The sequence below is a fragment of the Amborella trichopoda genome, chromosome 1 (genome assembly GCF_054954075.1).
Source record: "Amborella trichopoda isolate Santa Cruz 75 chromosome 1, AtrichopodaSantaCruz75HAP2 v2.0, whole genome shotgun sequence".
Classification (NCBI taxonomy): Eukaryota; Viridiplantae; Streptophyta; class Magnoliopsida; order Amborellales; family Amborellaceae; genus Amborella; species Amborella trichopoda.
The window spans coordinates 50,218,352-50,236,878 of NC_142336.1; the positions used below are offsets into that span (position 1 = coordinate 50,218,352).

The window sequence follows — 18,527 nt, forward strand, 5'->3', positions numbered from 1 at the left end:
ATTATCTCTCCAAATGGACGGTCAAAACAAACCACAAGAGTGAGTTAAAATGCCCGTAATTAAAACTACCAGCCATCTTCACCATCCAACTTCACAATTGACGGCGTATGCCCCGGCTGTGTATTGTACACCATGCACAAGAGGCATGATGGATGCCCATCGCCTGTGATTTCGAAGTAAGTTTTACGCCTCATTGAGGGAATAGTAATAATACCAGCCATTTAGATCAAATCGAAGGGTACCCTTTGGACTCAAGGGTTCAAATAAGGAAACAAATGTTTCGGATATTTCTAAACGATTATGAGGGTAATCTAGTCAATTTTCCAAAAAGATCCTGTCAAAAAACCTTGCAATATGTAAGAAAAGTGCATCCGGGTCATTAACGTTTGTTTCGTTTTTAGCCTCACCCATTTTTACCAATAAAATAGGCCCTTGGATCTTCGACTTAACCCTTTGTTTTTGTTTGCCCTTTTCCGTCCGCCTGTCGAGCTCTAGATCTGCACTAGGGGACACAAGGGATCTGAGATCTTCTGCATTTTCAGGTAAAGATCAAATCTTTTCTTTTACTGCTTTTTCTTCTTTCATTTGTTGATTTTTGTGGAGTTTTCTGGTGATTTTTTGGGTCGTGTTCATGATTTGTTGCATTTGCGTGTGTTCTAGCATTTGTTTATTGTGTTTTGTGGTTTGTCGTGTTTTTGTTTCAGATAAGTGGTGATTATCCTATTTCTTTAGCTGAGATACGAAAATTAGGATGGATTTCTTGAATATTTGATGGAGAATATGGTGTTATTAGGGCTAATTCTGGTATACTTTGCATATAGGGACATTGATGCTTGTAAATTGGTTAAATTTGGGGATTTTAGTTATTTTTGGCAATCGTGTGATGATATTTGCATGATATAAGTCATGGATTGCGATCTTCAATATATATTTTTGGTTGAATCAAAACTAAAATAATGGCAATTGATATTATTTACCAGATTGAACTTTGTTTATTTTAATGGATATTTTCATTGATTTGATCAAATTTTCAGTGTTCATTAGTTTCTGTTTGCATGCGGGGGATGATGTTTTGTTTTCTGCTATTTTATATGAGGTTTTTTCTATTCATTTTGGTAGGTTTTATATTTTCATCAATTAAGCCAGAAATTCCCTTAATTGTTTGAGCTTGTTAATACTTGATACATGTATATTTAAGTTTTTCTTTGTTGGGTATTTGAAGAATCAAGGATTTTTTTTTTTTTTTGAGAGTCAGTTTAGTGAGATTCGATGATCGCTTTTCTTCTTTTTGGTAATGTTTCTTTTTAATTTTTGATCAATCATTTAATTGAGGACTTGGTTACTTTCACACAGTACTTATAATGCCTGCGTATTTGACTATCGTCTCACTGTTTTGTTTGTGAAAATTTTGTCGAAATTTGGGTACATTTATTTTATTTTGCAAACTTTAGCTCAGAATATCCGAGCTCTGAGGCATTAAACTTAGATGAATCCAGGATATTTTTATTACTTCATGAATTTTTGTCATATCTGCCAGAAAAAGGTCCATGTTTGGTCAACTATCTGGATTTGCCTAGGCCACAATAGTCATTTCTTTAACTGATTTATGCTACAAACAGGGGGAAGTTGCACTATTTTTTTTTGAAACTTTCGATGACTGTTGATTTCTGTCTTCTTAGAAAGGTCTGTCTTGCTTCTAAGTTCTAATTTTAGGATATAGTTGACACTTCGTTGATTTTGTTCCTACTTCAGTGATCTTTCATATCTAAAGATTCAAATCTTTCATATCTTGTTCCTACTTCAGTGATCTTTCATATTTTTCGTACTTTGTTGATTTTGCTGGATTGATAGATGCCAAATGAGTCTAATTTCCCAGAAATGCCAGGATTGTTGTTTACCCAATTTCTTTGAGTTCTATCCCATAGTTTTCTTTCCATTTATTTTACTTATTCTGATAGTACTATGTCTCAATTTAGGCTCCTTGATTCTTGCAGGCACAAATTATGGGTCAGGAAGTTTGTATACAATATTCCATCTTATCTCTTGATGTGGCTGTTGTAAAATGTTATAGAATATGTTCTTGCTCTGATGTCTTTTTTTTTTTTTTTGCTTTGGTCTCCGCTTCCCGCTGATTAGTTCATCCCTAGCTTTGTATTTGAGTTCTTTTGTACATTTAAATAGTAGTAATTTGACATGGATTCATTGTGGCTCTTCGACATGTTGTAATGTTTTCTATGCAATTTTGTTTTCAAGAGAGCAAGTGGAGAACATGGGTGTAGAAATTTTGGCAACCCAAGTGCCTGCAGAGGAGGGAAAGGAAGTAGAGAATACTCTTTCTCATGAAACTGAGGGTGGAAAGCCTGTTCAGAGTTCTGAAGCTGAACCCGCAATGAAGTTTGATGTGCTGGATGGTTCTCATGGTGCAAATGGCTCCATTAAAGGTGGAGCCGAAGGAGTTGGAGACATCAGTTTTCCAAAGGATGCATCAGATGAGTGGCCTGAAACAAAGGTCCATACCTTTTATTTCATCAGATTTCGAAGCTATGAAGATCCCAAGTTAAAAATAAAAATTGAACAGGCGGACAAAGAACTCCAAAAAAAAAATCAAGATCGCTATCAGATAACCGAAGCCTTGAAAGCTAAAAGGGTAAGGAAAGTTATTTGATGGAGATTATCCTTCTTGACTTGCATATTACATTTGTTGTTCAATATCTATTTTGATTTACACTCTCTTCTTAAATTTTGGGTGGTTACTGTTGCCCTTTGTAGTCATTGACTCACACTTATATTTAATTGTATAAATTGCTTCAAAATGATTGTTTATTCTGCATTTTCTTAATTGGATATTGAAAATACGGGACAGCCTGCAGTTGTGCTTATTCTAGGAACAAAAAACTACATAGACAAAGAAACACTATGAAGGAGCAGTTGAGAAAACTATATAAAAGAAGAAATGCTAACAAAGTGGAAGACTATTAAAACAATAAAATTGGCCCCTTTTTTTCATTTAAGACAACACAGAAAATGATGAAATATTAAAGGAACCATGATTATTTTGGGTTTAAGCAAAACAAAAGGGGTATTATAATTAAGGGATTATCTCACTAATAAAACAATTTGGGGTTTTATTTTAAACTGGTGAGGGACACATGTTCCACACGTGTTTTTAGTATACCACTCTGATATTTCTGTTTTTTTCTTAGAAATTATCTAATGTACTCATGGATACCACAATAAATGAGAAAAGTTTTAGCAATTGTTATTATTATTTCAGGAATTTTACTTAATTTTATTTTATAAAAAATATGTCATATATATTTAATAGCGATTGCATAATCATCATCATTGTCAAAGCCTTTCCCCAACTAATTGGGGTCGGCTACATGAATCCTGATCCGCCATTCTACTCTATTGAGGGCCAAACCGTCAGTGAGGCCATAAGTCCCCGTATCCTTTCTCATTACTTTCAACCATGTCCTTTTGGGTCAATCCTTTGCACAGTTTGAGCCTTCCACTTAAACTAACTCACATCTCCTAACAGGTTTTGTACTGGGTCTACGACACACATGGCTAGCCCACCTAAGTCTATTATCTCTCATCTTATCGCCTATTGATGCCACGCCTAAAGTTTCCCGAATGTATTCATTTCAAATTCTATCTCTTCTTGTCTTGCCACTCATCTATCTCAACATCCTTATCTTCTCTACACTCATTATATGAATATATTGTTTTTTGACCACCCAACATTCTTTCCCATAGAGCAAAGCTGGTCTATGGGGATTGCATAATATAAGACAATTTAAGGGATTGCATAAAAGGCAAAAATTACAACTTAAAAAGTATAATATGTTAAACCATATATAAATGGAAGATGTTACGGTACGTCGATTCGTGTACCGCTACAGTAAACATCGAACGACCTAAATTGAATATGGGCCGATCTGACAATCACGGATGTCCGGTAGTGTTTCTTTTTTTTCTACAAATCAGAATGATTTGAAATTTGAATCGTGTGTTCATAAAAAATAGGCGAATCCACGAAAAATATGAAAACAATATTTTACATGAAATAAATTGACCACATGCTCCAAATAAATGAAAAGTTTTAGGGGTATTTTGGTCAATTTTTTTCACAATTTTTTTTTCACGAAAAATATGAAAACAATATTTATGGAATGACTTTCGCATAATGATAGGAATTCTCATAAATATCTTAATTATCGTATGACCTCGAGCCCTCATATGATGATGCCATTAAACCATCATGTTTTTTTTAAACTCCTACAAATTATAACATGGATTTCATTCCTACTCTTTAAACATGGGTTAGTAATATGGTATTCTTTTCCTATTTGTTAATGTTGTCGTAATTTATTTATTCTGTTCTACTTATTGATCTTTAAACATAGGAGTTAATAACATGGTCTTCTTTTCCTTTTCACCAATTTTGCCCTAGTTTAGTTGTTCCACTCTTTTCCCCTAATTTTGTTCTCTATAAGTTTCAAAGAGTGGGCTTTTTTATTAGACCCTGAAAACCCATTAAAGTAGTCCTATGGATCTGCTTCTCAGAGTACAAAGCCATAGAAATAATATAAGAAAAATAGTATAAATAATTAGAATTCCCTGGCTCAATTTTCTAGGAAATACTAATTTGGACGTTTTTCACCTTAAAAATAACTAATATAGTTATTCATTATATTTATATATTATATAATGAATAAGGTTAAACGATATTTGGACATATTATGTATATTATTTAATATAGGGTGCGGTTTGTATAGAACCGAGGCTCTAAACAATCAAAGTAAAGCACACCTTCAAATAGTGTCGAGAAATGTGGTTTCAAAACTAGAAATCTTTCTGATAGCCTTAATATATATTTTCATCTTTAATAATAAAATTTAAAGCTTCGAAAATAGTGTAGATAGAGCAAATCTATGAAAACTTGAAAGTCTTGAAAATTGACGGTCAAAAAATGTGTTACAAGATGTACTATTTCCAAAACTTGAAATCCATTTTTTTCTCATGTCCATGCATCTTGATGTCAAGATGATCAATTTGAGGATATTTGGGCATCGAAACAACCTCTTAGAGTGAAATTTTTGATGTGGGCTCTAATTTGATTGTTTAGAGCCTTGGCTCTATATAAACTTTTTCCCTTAATATAGTATAATATATTATATACATTATATAATATTATATTATTACTTAATATATTTTATAAAATTATAGTATGTAATTAATGTATTTTATGAAATTATAGTATCTTACATATTGTATATTATATGTATACTATATAAGCTCCTCACATGAGGCTACTTTAATTCTATCGTATCACCGAAATTTTGGTGTTTTCAATGGTTGAGGCGGCGGGCTCCTTTAACATGCAAAACATGGATGTTTTGGTGGAGCGCATTGCTTGTACTATTATTTACACCCTCCTGGAAAATACTCACAACAGGAATTTCACCGATAAGAAATTTTTTTTATCTATTTTAAAGAAATTAAACATCAAATAAAATTCTTTTTCAAAGGAATAAGGGTATATGAACTATAAATTTACAAATCCGTATGATCACCAAGATTTTCACTTTTTAAGTAATCTCATTCCTAACCTAACAAAGCTACGAAGATATACTTTTTTGATGCGCAGCTCCAAAGGGAGCTCGCTTTTTTTATGTATTATAGATTCTTGAAAATGAAAAATGCTCGAGAAATTAAAAAGATAATAAAGATATTTACTTAATGAGTAAGGAGGGAGTATTAGAGGAATATTACATTCATACTCCTGATTCCTGACCCCCCAAAAGAATTATGCTTGAAGTTAAGCTTTCCACATTACCTTAATTGTCGCCCAATTGTTAATTTGTGAAGTAATCTAGTTCTTTTGAGAAGGGCCTTCTAGGCAGAGGTGCTCTCTGGGTGACGCTTGCAACAATGTGATGTCAAGAGTTCCATTGCATCTGCATCCAAATTGATATTAAATAAAAAGCATTCATTTCCTTTTTTTAAGGCCATTTGAAAGTATCTAACTCAAAACATAGCATAGTTGTGCACTTTGAATGCAGAATATTCAGGTCTATAATAGTGTACCTGGAACTGTCATGTACAAATTTGGCCATGCAAAAGAGTTGCGATCAAAATGATTCATTCTTGTTAGCGTACTTATAAATCAACTGTGTACGGAGCCTTTGATGGATTCTAGTTCTACGTTTTTGATCTGTTACAATTGGCATTGATTGATTTGCAGGCAGAACGAGTGCAAGTGATCGAAAAGCTGAAGCCTTTAACTTCCCAACAAAAGGAATACAGAAAGGCACTAGATGAGAAGAAGAAGGAGCTGGAACCCCTCCGAGCAGCCTTGGGGAAGCTTCGTAATGCAAACAACCCTAATAGGGAAAGGGGTATGGGGTTATGCTCATCAGAGAGAGAGCTAAATGAGCGTGTAAGCAGAATCTAAATTCTCAACTCAAATGTACACATTTTTATTCTTATTGCTATACTTCGAACCTTTTAATTTTGTTGTTTTCTTGAAACAGATTCAGAGTTTGCAATACTGCATACAACATGAAAGCAACACTTTGGTGGAGGAGAAACAAATGCTCAGAGATATAAAACAACTTGAGGGGACCCGGGAGAAAGTCATTGCTCATGAAGCCATGCAAACAAAAATCCAGGAGTCCTTAGGCCCAGAAGATGAAATTCAAGACCATGTCAAAGTAAAATTGGTGCACTAACTATTTGGTCTTTATTTTTCTGTTCATTTTTTATTGTTTGATGAGCTCAAGCTTTGATATTCATTATTGAGTTATTTCATATTCTTGAGCAAATATCATTCCATATTGCTGTTTCATTTATTTTTATTTTTATTTTTATTTTCTTATTCTCATTTCTTTCTTCTTGTTCCTTGATTACCTTTAGGTATTCCCACCTTGTTGAGTGTTTAGAGTCTGTAGACTGTAGAATAAATAAATGAAGCGCCATAAACCATTTCTATCATGTCTATGTTCCTTTTTCTTTCTTGGAAAGATTTGGTATTGTAGCAACAATGATGTTACTCCACCCTGCCCTTAAACTTTTTGAATCAGTTCATTTATCTTTTTACGTTAGTGTGAGTGAATTGTGATTATGTGGCTGTGCATGAGAAAGGATGTTCTTTTCATGCATGGAGGTGGGATATTTTTGGTTCTTCTACATATTGAGGTGTATCCATATTTTTCTTAATTGACTATTCTGTAAATTGACTCACTTTGAGCTATTGATCTTTTCAAAGAACCCTTTCTTTTTGTGCCTATGGTCTTTTTATCTTTTGTGAAGATCTTTCTTGCTCTTGATGGACACTTATGGAATCTATTGATGCCCATGATTGCTTTTCTTTTAGCTTCTAGGTGGTGATTTGGATGGGGTGAGAAAGGAGCAGCAGGCAATCTGGTCAAAAATAAAACTTCTTGAAGAAGATCTGAAGTCCATCGAGAATGAGATAGGTTCCTTGCAGGAGGAGCTGGCACTAATGAGCCAAAAGAGGGATAAAGCATATGAGAGCCTTGTTGAGCTGAGAAAAGGGCGTGAAAATGGGGTATGGTAATATTTTACCGTAATATATTAAAAATATTAAATTTGAGGAATACTTCTCTTTTAGGTTTGATTTTTGCTGATTTTCTTTAATAATACTGCTAAAGCTGTGGGTTGTTTTTCCATTTTCTGAAGATGAAATATTTGTCGTTAAAGGTTTAAAAAAAAAAAAATTCAAAGTAATAGATGACTTGGTGCTACAGATTTCTTTTTATGCTAATTGTAAAGGAATGTCGAGTATTTGTATTAGCATGCACCAGCATCAACACAAATAATTGCACATGATGGAGTTCATTTTCCCTTTTCATGATTATCTAATACTTGATGAAAAAATTGACAATCCTTAGACATTAAATATTTCAATAAAAAATGACTATGCTATGATAGCTGAAGTAGGGCAAGTGGATGGCGGATAGACTTTGGTAAAGGTGCGAATTGCCTTAAGCATAAAACCCCAATAGTTATCATGATGCTTAATTGTTTGGGATATGAGAAAATGTTGGAATTGAAGAGGTTAATGTGTAGAAGAAACATATATGAAAATGCTACAAGAAGAATTTCTACTGTAATCTGTAATCAAACCATGCCCGCACACACATATTCTGAAGAAATTGAATATATTATTTATCAATGACCCAGAAGTGGTTATGCGCGCTATTTTATGGATAAAATGCAGGTTAAAATAAAAATATAAGAATTTGAATAATAAATACAGGCCCCTTAATCTGTTTACTTTCTTAACACAAATTAATTGCTGCTTCTTTGTGATTTCAGAATGCTCCATTCTATCAATATCGTTCTCTCATTACCATGGTTAAGGATCTGGCTGCAAAGAAGGACATATCTGCACTAGAGGAGCTCTCCCACAGAGAGGTATTATTCAATTTCTGTTATACTTGGAGAAAAACAGATTATGCATAACTAAAATTAGTTACCGCTGCACTCCTTGATACAATTATTGTGTGTGTTGTAAAACAAGGACTTGGGTCAGGTTTTACTAGGGTCCTGAGCCTGAGTTAGACAGACTTCGACCGTGTCTGTCTGAGACTTGACCGACTTCAAGCAAAAAGATAATAAAGTACTGGGAACGGCCAGACCCAGCGTGCTCCCCTGGTTTTGGTTCTAGAGTCTGGACTTGGCAGTAACTTAGGCCAGTTCAACTCGGACTGAGTTTATATTTATAATTGCCTTGATGGATAATTATGGTCTCATAATTGGTTTTTTTTCATTTAGTCCAAAAATAGTACTGATTTGATATTTTCAATTGCCAGACCGAGAAATTTATGGCTCTGTGGAGCAGTAGCAAAGCTGTTAGAGATGACTATGAGAAGAGGATCTTGCCTTCTCTTGATAACCGACAAATGAGTAGAGATGGTCGGATGAGGAACCCTGATGAAAAGCCTTTGATAGCTCCTGAAGAACCTGCTCCTACCGAGTCAATTGCTGTATCTGTGAAGCCAAATGCAAAGAAACCGAAAGAAGTAAATCCTCCTGTACAAGAGCCCACCATTGCTTCCAAAGCTCAAATCGATGATAGTAAGAGAGTGGCCGAGGTCGAGTCAAAAGCAAAGGAGATCAGCCCACATGAGGTTGAGGACTTCTACGTTCCCGAAAGTCACAAGGAGTTTTCAGCCAATGTTTCTATCGACCCTGCAAAGCTAAAGGAGATGACGAGAGAAGAGGAAATTTTGAAAGCTAAGTTGGCCATGGAGAGGAAAAAGAAGGCAGCTGAGAAGGCTGCTGCAAAGGCTGCCATTAGGGCTCAAAAGGAATCAGAGAAAAAGCTCAAGGCAAGTGAAATTCTCTCTCTCTCTCTGCCATATTTGTGTATACTGAGTTTTAGAAAGAGAAGACAAATATGTGAAGGGAAAGGTTTCTATACTTCCCCTACAGCATAGAAGATCTATGCATCCCCTACCATACAGCTGTCCAATTTTGATCAAGATAGGCACTCACCGTTTGCTTTTAGATTCAATGTCTCAATGATTTTATTTTTAATTTTTTTTTATACAAATTGTATGAATATGAAATTTGGTACGTTCCATCTTCTCATTGAGGTGCACCTATAAAAAATTTAAAAATAAATTTTCGATAAAATATAATGACCAAAATATCCCAAAAATCTTTCAAGGGTATTTTGGTCATTTTATTTTATTGGAATTTTTTTTTTTATATTTTTTTCTAGTGCGAGTTTAATAGAGGATTGGACGTATAAAATTTGGTGCCAAAAAAGTTTATAGAAAAAAAATTTAAAAATAATATAGTGTAGAGATGTGACATTGTGATTGGGGCAAGCTTAGCCCTCCATTCAGAATAGACGGTTGGATAAGGGGAAGTATATAAGTTTTATGTTGTAGGGGAAGCATAGAAAGCTTGCCCGTAAAGGGAAAAAGGGGGAAAGAATGTGGGTTGCACACCCTCTCTCTCTTTATGAGTGTGTATGTGTGTGTGTGTACACGCATAGCCACTTTTTGTAGTGGCTAATGCCGCAATATAAGTCCATTAGACTATATAATCATTTTCCTGTATATATATGTTTGTGTGTATAAGTGCGGTGAGCTCTTGTTCAGATGTTCTTCTTTTCCCTACATTCAAGCCCACACACATCAGCATACTCTTACAATTTGAAGAGACTATTAATGGCCCCTGAAAAATCCTTTTCAGGAGCGTGAAAAGAAAGCAAAGAAGAAGGCAGGGGCCTTTGTTCCATTGAATGACACTGAGGAAGCTGAAGTTGAGCAAACCGAAGTAGATGCCAAACCAGTTCAATCTGAAACAGTAGCTTCTGAAAAGGTTGAAGCCCCAGTCACATTAAAGACTAAAGAATCAAAGGACACTGTCAGATTCAGGAGTAGATCAAAAGCACAGAATCCCGTTCCGAGAGGCATTCTCAAGAAGAAGCGGTCAATGAATTACTGGATTTGGATTGCTCCTGGTGCTTTGCTAATTCTGGTGCTTTTGGTTCTAGGATACTACCATATTCTCTAGAGAGTATCAAAGAAAGAGGTGGTTTTGAGACTGGAGACCAATTTTCCGCAGTTTATGGGCAAGGTATGGCTGGCTTGGTCTCAATAGTGTTTTTTGTTGTTGTTAAGGAGCTTATGTATTCTTGTTCGTTGCATCCTTCGTGAGGGGATGAGCTTTAGTTCATAAGAGTGGTGGTCCGCCACATTTCATGATGATGAAACAGTCATGTTCCAGAGTACTGTCACTGTTCTTGTACTTGTTTATTATTTATTGTTAGTCGATACATGTATTGGCTTTTACTTTTCTCTTTTTTTGTTCTTTTCTTTTTGAAACTGCTGAGTAGGTGTATTGGCTTTTATTCTTCTCTTTTTTTGTTCATTTCTTTTTGAAACTGCTGAGTAGGTTTTCAGTGGACATTGATTGAGCACATTTTGTACAAGCACTGGATATTCTTAGAGTGAGAAATCTAATCAGTAAGATATGAGTTGAACTTTTGATAATAATTTGATGTATACCAGTATTGATAATGAGCTATAAAGTTTATATACTCGTATGCTGACCGGACTCCCCCGTGAATTATGTCTGCATTGGAAATCAATTTGGTTGATGTTTTTTGCCATTGTTTTCCAGCAAATGTAATGTGGTATTGTATACAATGAGACATTGAAAGGAAGCAATCATGGGACGACAGCCAAGAAACTCATATTTACTCTAGTTATCATTAGCCCTTAAAGAAGCATAAGCAAGGGAGTAAGGGCCACTATTCGAATGAGAAAGCCAAGGGATGTCAATGGAAACCAAATTCATGGATGTTATGTTTGAAACTCAAATTTTTTGAGCCCCATCTTTTGGAAATTTTTGCGAATAATGGGTAGCTAATCCAACAATAGTTGATATATGTGAACTATGAGAGGGAAGCTTAATAGAAGTGATTAATTTTTCTAGTGTCCTTTGCCCTTTTTTATTTCCTAACCGATGAAGAGAAGTCTTTTTAAAGGCGGTGGCCCAAGTGGGATTTACCAAAGCTCTGTCAAGTCGAGCCGCTACATATTTGGAGCCCTGTCTGTTGTTGGTTCAGGTAGAATTACTGCCTCTGAATCCAATGTCCAGCAGGCCTGTGTCGAGTAGCATATCTTGAAACTCCGCTACAGCAGTGGGATTTGGGGGCTTGATACTGAACTTTTCGGTTTGCAAAGAGACTGTGTTGAAATCACCTATTACACACGAAGGTAGATTAGTTCCTGCCTGATCCCGAAGTTCCTTCCAATTATACTTGGGTAAAACTACAAATGGAAACGTATTAAACTCTAATATGATCATGGGAAATTATTTTGACATTTTTTTTTTTCCTAAATGAAATTTAAATATTTAGTGTTCCATTAATATTTATAAAATAGTATTGGGTGGGTTAAGTGGAGATGTGCAATTGGAATTTTATGTGATCACCGTATTATTTATGAAATTGAAAGGAAAGTTAAATAGGACAGTTGTGAGATCAATTTTGCTTTATGGGGCGGAATGTTGGACAGTCAATGAATAACATATATATATGATAGATGTAGCTAGGATGATAGGATGACGATATTGAGATGCATGAGTGGCAAGACAAGAAGGGATAGAATTCGAAATGTGTGAGAACTGGAGCGTGGCTGCAATCAATAAGATGAGATAAAGTAAACTTAGATGGACTGGCCTTATGTAGTACAGATCCAATACGAATCCTATTAAGAATGGCAAGTTGGTTCAAGTGGAAGGTTAAAAAAAGATAAAGGATAACCCCAAAATGGCATAGTTGGAAGTAGTGAGAAAAGATTTGAAAACTTAAGCTTCATTGAGGGTATAGCCCTCGATAGAGCAGAATGGCGGATTCGTGCAATTGACCTCAAATAGTTGAAAAAATGCTCCAATGAAAATGATGATAGTTAATATTTATAATAGAATTCAAATGATAAAGTAATTTTATATTTACGAAAAGTTGTATTTCTTCATTGTGGACTAAAGTAACTACCAGCATCGTTTATTTTTTATTTTTTCCTTTGGTTAATGTGTTCTCCATGATCCGCTTGAGCACTGGAATGGTTCATCGCAACGATCTGCAATTAATGAAGGAATGATAAGGTTACATCAAGCATAATGTTTGTATTTTTCTTGCATGATGGTAGAGGTATAGACATTAGATATGCACCATACAGACATTAGAATTTAGCGGTAATGAACGTGCTCGAACCGTCCATGTTTGGTATGCATGAAAATACCTTTAAAAAAAATTTTTATATGAAAAAATTCTTAGAAAAATTGCATAAAACCTCCTAATAGACTTTCTAATCAATTTAACCCCACCTAACTTTTCCTAGCAACTTCCTTCTCATGTTTCCTAGTAAATACCCCTAATACAAAACCACCTAACTTTTCCTAGCAACTTCCTTCCTAAAAACTAGGTTTCCTAGCAAATACCCCCACTACAAAACGTTCATTTTTTTTTTACGAAAATATCATTCCCGTACATAACAAATCATTTTCGGATCCCAATAAAAGGAAACGTCGGACTGCACTTGTATAACGCCGGACTGCTCATTTCAAAACACCGGACTGCCTCTTTAAAACGCTGGACTGCCCCTTCAAAATGCCGTACCGCCACTTCAAAATGTCGGACTGCCCTTCAAAATGCTGGACCACTTTTTCAAAACCTGGACAATGCCACTTCTCCAATAGCATAATCCCCAGGCCGCCATAATGAAACGTTGGATCGCTCATTGTAGCAAAATAATCGTCGGATTGTGTCTTCCAAACATTGAACCGCCTTTTCTAGCAAAAATGATTTGTTGGGTAAGAAAAGGGTATTTTCGTCAAAAAAATGAACTTTTGTATTAGGGATATTTGCTAGGAAACATGGTTTCTTGGGGGGAAGTTGCTAGGAAAAGTTAGGTTGGGGGGTAAATTGATTTCACATTTGGGGGCTTTTATGCAATTTTTCCAAATTCTTAATGTGATTAGGCGTGATACCTTTTTCACACCAGTCCCAACACATTTTTTAAACACTAATTGGCAGTCAATTGATGTGAAAATTTTTTACACCTAATCAACCACATGAGGGAGTTTTTTCTTTTGAAAATATTTTCATGGAAGTATTTTCACGCATACCAAATACGCTTCTTAAATGAATTACTACTATTTAAGTGGTTAAGCTGGGACTAGATTTGGGCATCGGCTTCCCCTTTATATAAAGGAAAAATATCTCCTTATCCCCCATTTTTAACTTCTATATCTCATGAGACCCAATAATTGAAAATATTACTTGTAAGCAAACGGTCCCCATCGTTTCTATCTTACAACCCTATGTACCCTTGACCATAAAGTTTTTACCCAACAAACACTAAAATGACTCCCTATTCAAGCTCCATTTCTCTCTCTCTAAAACGCTCTCTCTCTCTCTTCACTTCTCGATAAATTTACCAGCCAAGGGGTTTAGCTTGAGCTCGAACACGAGCACACCTTCTTATATGTGAGAGAAAGATGGAGTTTTAGAGAGAGAGGAAGTTTGGATTTTAGAGAGAGCTGGAGTTTTAAAGAGAGAAAGAGATGGAGTTTGAGTTTTAGGAAGAGAGATGGAGTTTTGAGAAAGAGAGAGAAAAACGATGATGTGAGAGAGAGATGAGTTTTGAGAGAGACGATGATGTGAGAAAGAGATTGAGTTTTAGAGAAAGAGAGAGAGATATATAGAGTTATTTTATAAGTTGTTGAAGTCAATAATACATGGTCAAAAGGATTTAGGGGGTCGCAAGATAGAAAAGATAGAGTCCTTTTACTTACAAGTAATATTTTTAATTTTTGGATCTGATGAGATATTGAAGGTAGAAATAAGAGATAATAGGATATTTTCCCTTATATAAAAGTATAGTATAATATTGTTCATGATAAAAAATGTGACCACGGATTGTTCTAATTAATGAGTTGAATGGTGATGGAGAGAGAGTGCGGGAATAGATGACTAATGAAATTGTTCGTGATTAAATTCATAGAGATAGAAGCACTTAATATCTCGACAGTACGGTAGAGAGAGGAATACTAAAGGTGAGATAGAACCTTTTATGGATTCTCATTACCAGATAAAACCATAATAAGGTTTATATACAATTAGTTCATCGAACCTACCCCCTCCATCAACATCCAACCCATGTAAGGGTGATGACCTCATAGTCATGAGGTTATTATGATACAATGCATCAGATTTTATAGTCCCCTGTCCGATATACATGTGAATTTTTGGGGTTCTTTTGCAACTTAACTCCCTATCTCTATGCCAAGATATAAGGTTGACGTCTTAAATTGTAGAATTAAGGTGTACATCAAAAATACATCAGAAAATGCTATTTTGATATTGAAAACATATTTAATTGATCATCTCGGCATCAAGATATATGGATATAGGAAAAAAATAAAATTTTAAGTTAAAAAATAGTACATCTTGCAACATGTTATGGACTATCCATTCTATATATATATATATATACTTCATTTGGGGTACTTTTAGAGTATAAAATTTATTCTTAGAGTTGAAAATAGATTCCCAGGCCATTCTAAAAATTTTAACACCAAAATCGCATCCTAGGACAAAATTTGGAGGGGCGCCTTATTTTGATTGTTTAAGGTTGCAATTTTAGGCAAAGCTACGCACCTTCAAATACTGCCGAAAGATGTTTTAGTACCAAAAATATTTGTGATGGTCTGAAAATTTATTTTTGTATCTAATTATAAAATTTAAAGCTTCAAAATTAGTATAGATCGAGCAAATCTATAAACATTTAAAAATCTTAAAAATTGACTGTTCAAAAAATGCATTATAAAATATGATATTTCTAAGACTTGAAATCTATTTTTCACATGTCCATACATCTTGAGGTCAAGATGAACCATTTGAAGATTTTTGGACATCAAAACGACCTCTTCTGGTGAATATTTGAGGGGTGCCTCAATTAATCCTTCTCTTGTCTCTTCTTTCTTTCTTCTATTCCCATAAACCGTGTTTCAAGAATTTTATGAGCACTGCAGTCCATGGTCTTGGCCGCAGTCATGAAGTGTTATAGGATTCCACTTGCTGTACCCTATTCAACTTGTTTATGCATTGGCCAGACAGAGTCAATACTTCGGTGTTTGTTCATCGCATACGCAATTTAAAAATTTGATGCTTTGAAAACACCTCGAGATGTCACTTTCTTTTGTAAACTACTTATACAAACTAATTATTTTTCTGTTAAGAAATATTATAAAATAGGTGTTATGATAACAAAATATTTGGAATGCCTAGGGAAATGGTATTCTTTTGCACCTTCCCATATATAAAGAGTCTTTGATAGAGTATTTTCCTTGGAAGCCAATATTAGAGCTCTAATCACTTGAAAATTTATAATGTGTGGGGGAGACTTAGAAAATATTTAAAAAAATCTATCACATCCCAAAATTAAACTATTAATAAGAAAAAGATATTTAGAGCCTCGTGAATGCCAAAGCGTATTTAAAGAGGATTTCATGAAAAAAAAAAAATGGATGTAGCGCCCCATAATTTAGGGTTCTATTCGCACATAACCCTAAGTTAACAGTAAATCAAGAAAACGAATAAAAAGGTGTAGTCTATATAAGGTGGCAACCTTAGTTGTCTTTGTTGTGAAAGTAAGGTTGCAATATGTTATACCTCTAAACAGTTTAGATTTGACATACTTTTTAAGACATTATAAAAAAGGGAAAGGTTTATATGTTTTTCCTAAAGCATAGGAGTTCTATCCTCCCCCTACCATCTAGCCATCCAATTTTGATCAAGAGAGCTACTCACCATTTGATCTTAGATCCAACGTCTCAAAGTATTTTATTTTTAGTTTTTTTTTATACAAATTGTATGAATATGAAATTTGGTACATATCATCTTCTCATTGGGGGGCACCTATAAAAAATATTAAAACTAATTTTTCTGATAAAATATAATGACCAAAATACCTCTTGAAAATTTCAAAGGTATTTTGGTCATTTTATTTTATAAAAAAATATTTTTTTATATGTTTTTCGCTAGTGCGAGTTTAATAGAGGAATGAACGTCCAAAATTTGGTGTTAAAATAGTTTATAGAAAAAAATTTAAAAATAAAATAGTATAGAGACGTGACATTGTGATTGGGGCAATCTTAGCCTTCCATTCAAAATGGACGGTTGGATAAAGGGATGATAGAATTTCTATGTTGTAGGGGAAGCATAGAAAGCTTGCCCTTATAAAAATGTGGCACGTCTTTTAAAATGATGTCAAATGTTAATTGTTCAAATAAGAGGAAAAGTTATTTAGACATGAACCTTAAATAAGTTAGAAAAATACGAAATGCTCTCTTTATATCCGAAAATTACAATCAAGGTCGATCAATGGGACTTTTTATTTTTTTGACAAAATTATCCCTCAACTTAAGTTTTCAAGAAAAGAGAGCTTAAAAGCGGTCCTGGAATGGCATCCTCGGACCACTTTTTCTTTTCAAAACTTCAGTTGCGGGCCGAGAATTTCAACCTTAGACCGAAACTTAAGCTTTGAAAAAAAAAAGGCGGTCCAAGAATGCCATTCTGGAACCGCTTTTTTTTTTTTTCAAAATTTAAGTTTTGATTCGAGAATTTCAACCGTGGACCGCAACTTAAGTATTGAAAAAATAAAATACGGTTTGAAAATAGCATCTTTGAATTGAGAGGTAATTTTGTAAAAAAAAAAATTACGTTAACCGACCTTGAATTTAATATTGGGAGCACAATGTTTTTTCCTACTTATATAAAGTCTGTACGTAATTAACTCTAAAAAGAGTAGTATTGATCAGTCCAACCTTACCGCTACAAGTAACCTTACATGAATCGGCTTAAGGCTCGGTAGTGACGGTAGCGAGCATTACAACATAATATCTTGAGTTTGACGCATAGAGGGTCCTATTTAAACTAAACTGTAAAAAAAAAAAAAATATTACAACCTGATATAATAAGCTTTTAATAAAAAAAATTCATTAAAGAATTAAAAAAGAAAGTGTACCATACTCCCTTGGGAGCATACGTTACATTTATTCCCTCGGCATAAGATTTACTTGGAAAGATTTTTCAATTTAAAATTTGAGAACCTTCTAAAACACTAGATGATTATTCTCCAAAAAAAAAAAAATGAAATTTGAGTTTTTTAACACTTTGATCTCACCATCTAAAAATTGGATGGTCTATATTCAATCTCGAGACATTATTTTTTTCAAGTATGTAGAGAGTGTATTTTACGCAATTTTTTTTTAATTAGATTAGTCTATGGGTCGATGATCCTCAAATTTTAGGGTCCTAAAACTAAAATTAATTTGAGGTGGGATTTTTACAAGAGGGAGTAAATTGACAGTGTACTCCCAAGGGACTATAACATCTTTTGGATAAAATATATACGATGCAGTTTCCATTAGGGGTACAGCTCTATATGTTGCGCCGCAGCCTTCTCACAAATTTCAATCCCATCACAACAATTTCTCTTTAGAAAAAGAGCTATTTTCGCACTTGAGTAAAGGTAATAAGGCATGTTGATATCCAGGAGCCTAGACAATGCAGAGTTTGCTAATGTTTTGAGGGATGATTGATCAATTTCTCTTCCATATTTGAAGCTACAGGCAAACACAGCTCAAGAGGGAGGGGAGGGGAGGGACTTGTAGACCTGAGTTATGCTTTATTCGTTATATTGGGCAGTGGAAAATTTCTCTAGACCACGTTCTCATGCCATTCAGGTCACTGAATGAGCTTCCACATGTGAAATCATTCTGCAAAACTGCACCACCTGTCAAAATCCTCCAACGAAAACCCCGATAAACTCAAAAGCCTCTATAATACCAAATCCCAACATCACCTGTGCACTAATCTCACAGCTCCAAGCTCTGGTGGTGTCTTCCAAATGTCACCAAAACCACCTTTCCCCAACTCATCACCTTCACCTCTTCCAAATGTTAAAAAA

At 34.6% G+C, this 18,527-nt stretch overlaps 1 protein-coding gene across 1 annotated transcript; it reads left to right on the plus strand.

Moving 5' to 3' along the window:
• Nucleotides 1-488: 488 nt before the first annotated feature.
• On the plus strand, nucleotides 489-11,042 carry LOC18448903 (proton pump-interactor). The gene is made up of 8 exons (XM_011630503.3): nucleotides 489-542; nucleotides 2,254-2,647; nucleotides 6,251-6,445; nucleotides 6,540-6,719; nucleotides 7,382-7,576; nucleotides 8,347-8,445; nucleotides 8,844-9,362; nucleotides 10,237-11,042. The coding sequence occupies exons 2-8, from the start codon at nucleotides 2,270-2,272 to the stop codon at nucleotides 10,558-10,560; spliced, it is 1,890 nt and encodes a 629-aa protein (XP_011628805.1). The 5' UTR covers nucleotides 489-542; nucleotides 2,254-2,269; the 3' UTR covers nucleotides 10,561-11,042.
• Nucleotides 11,043-18,527: the final 7,485 nt, after the last annotated feature.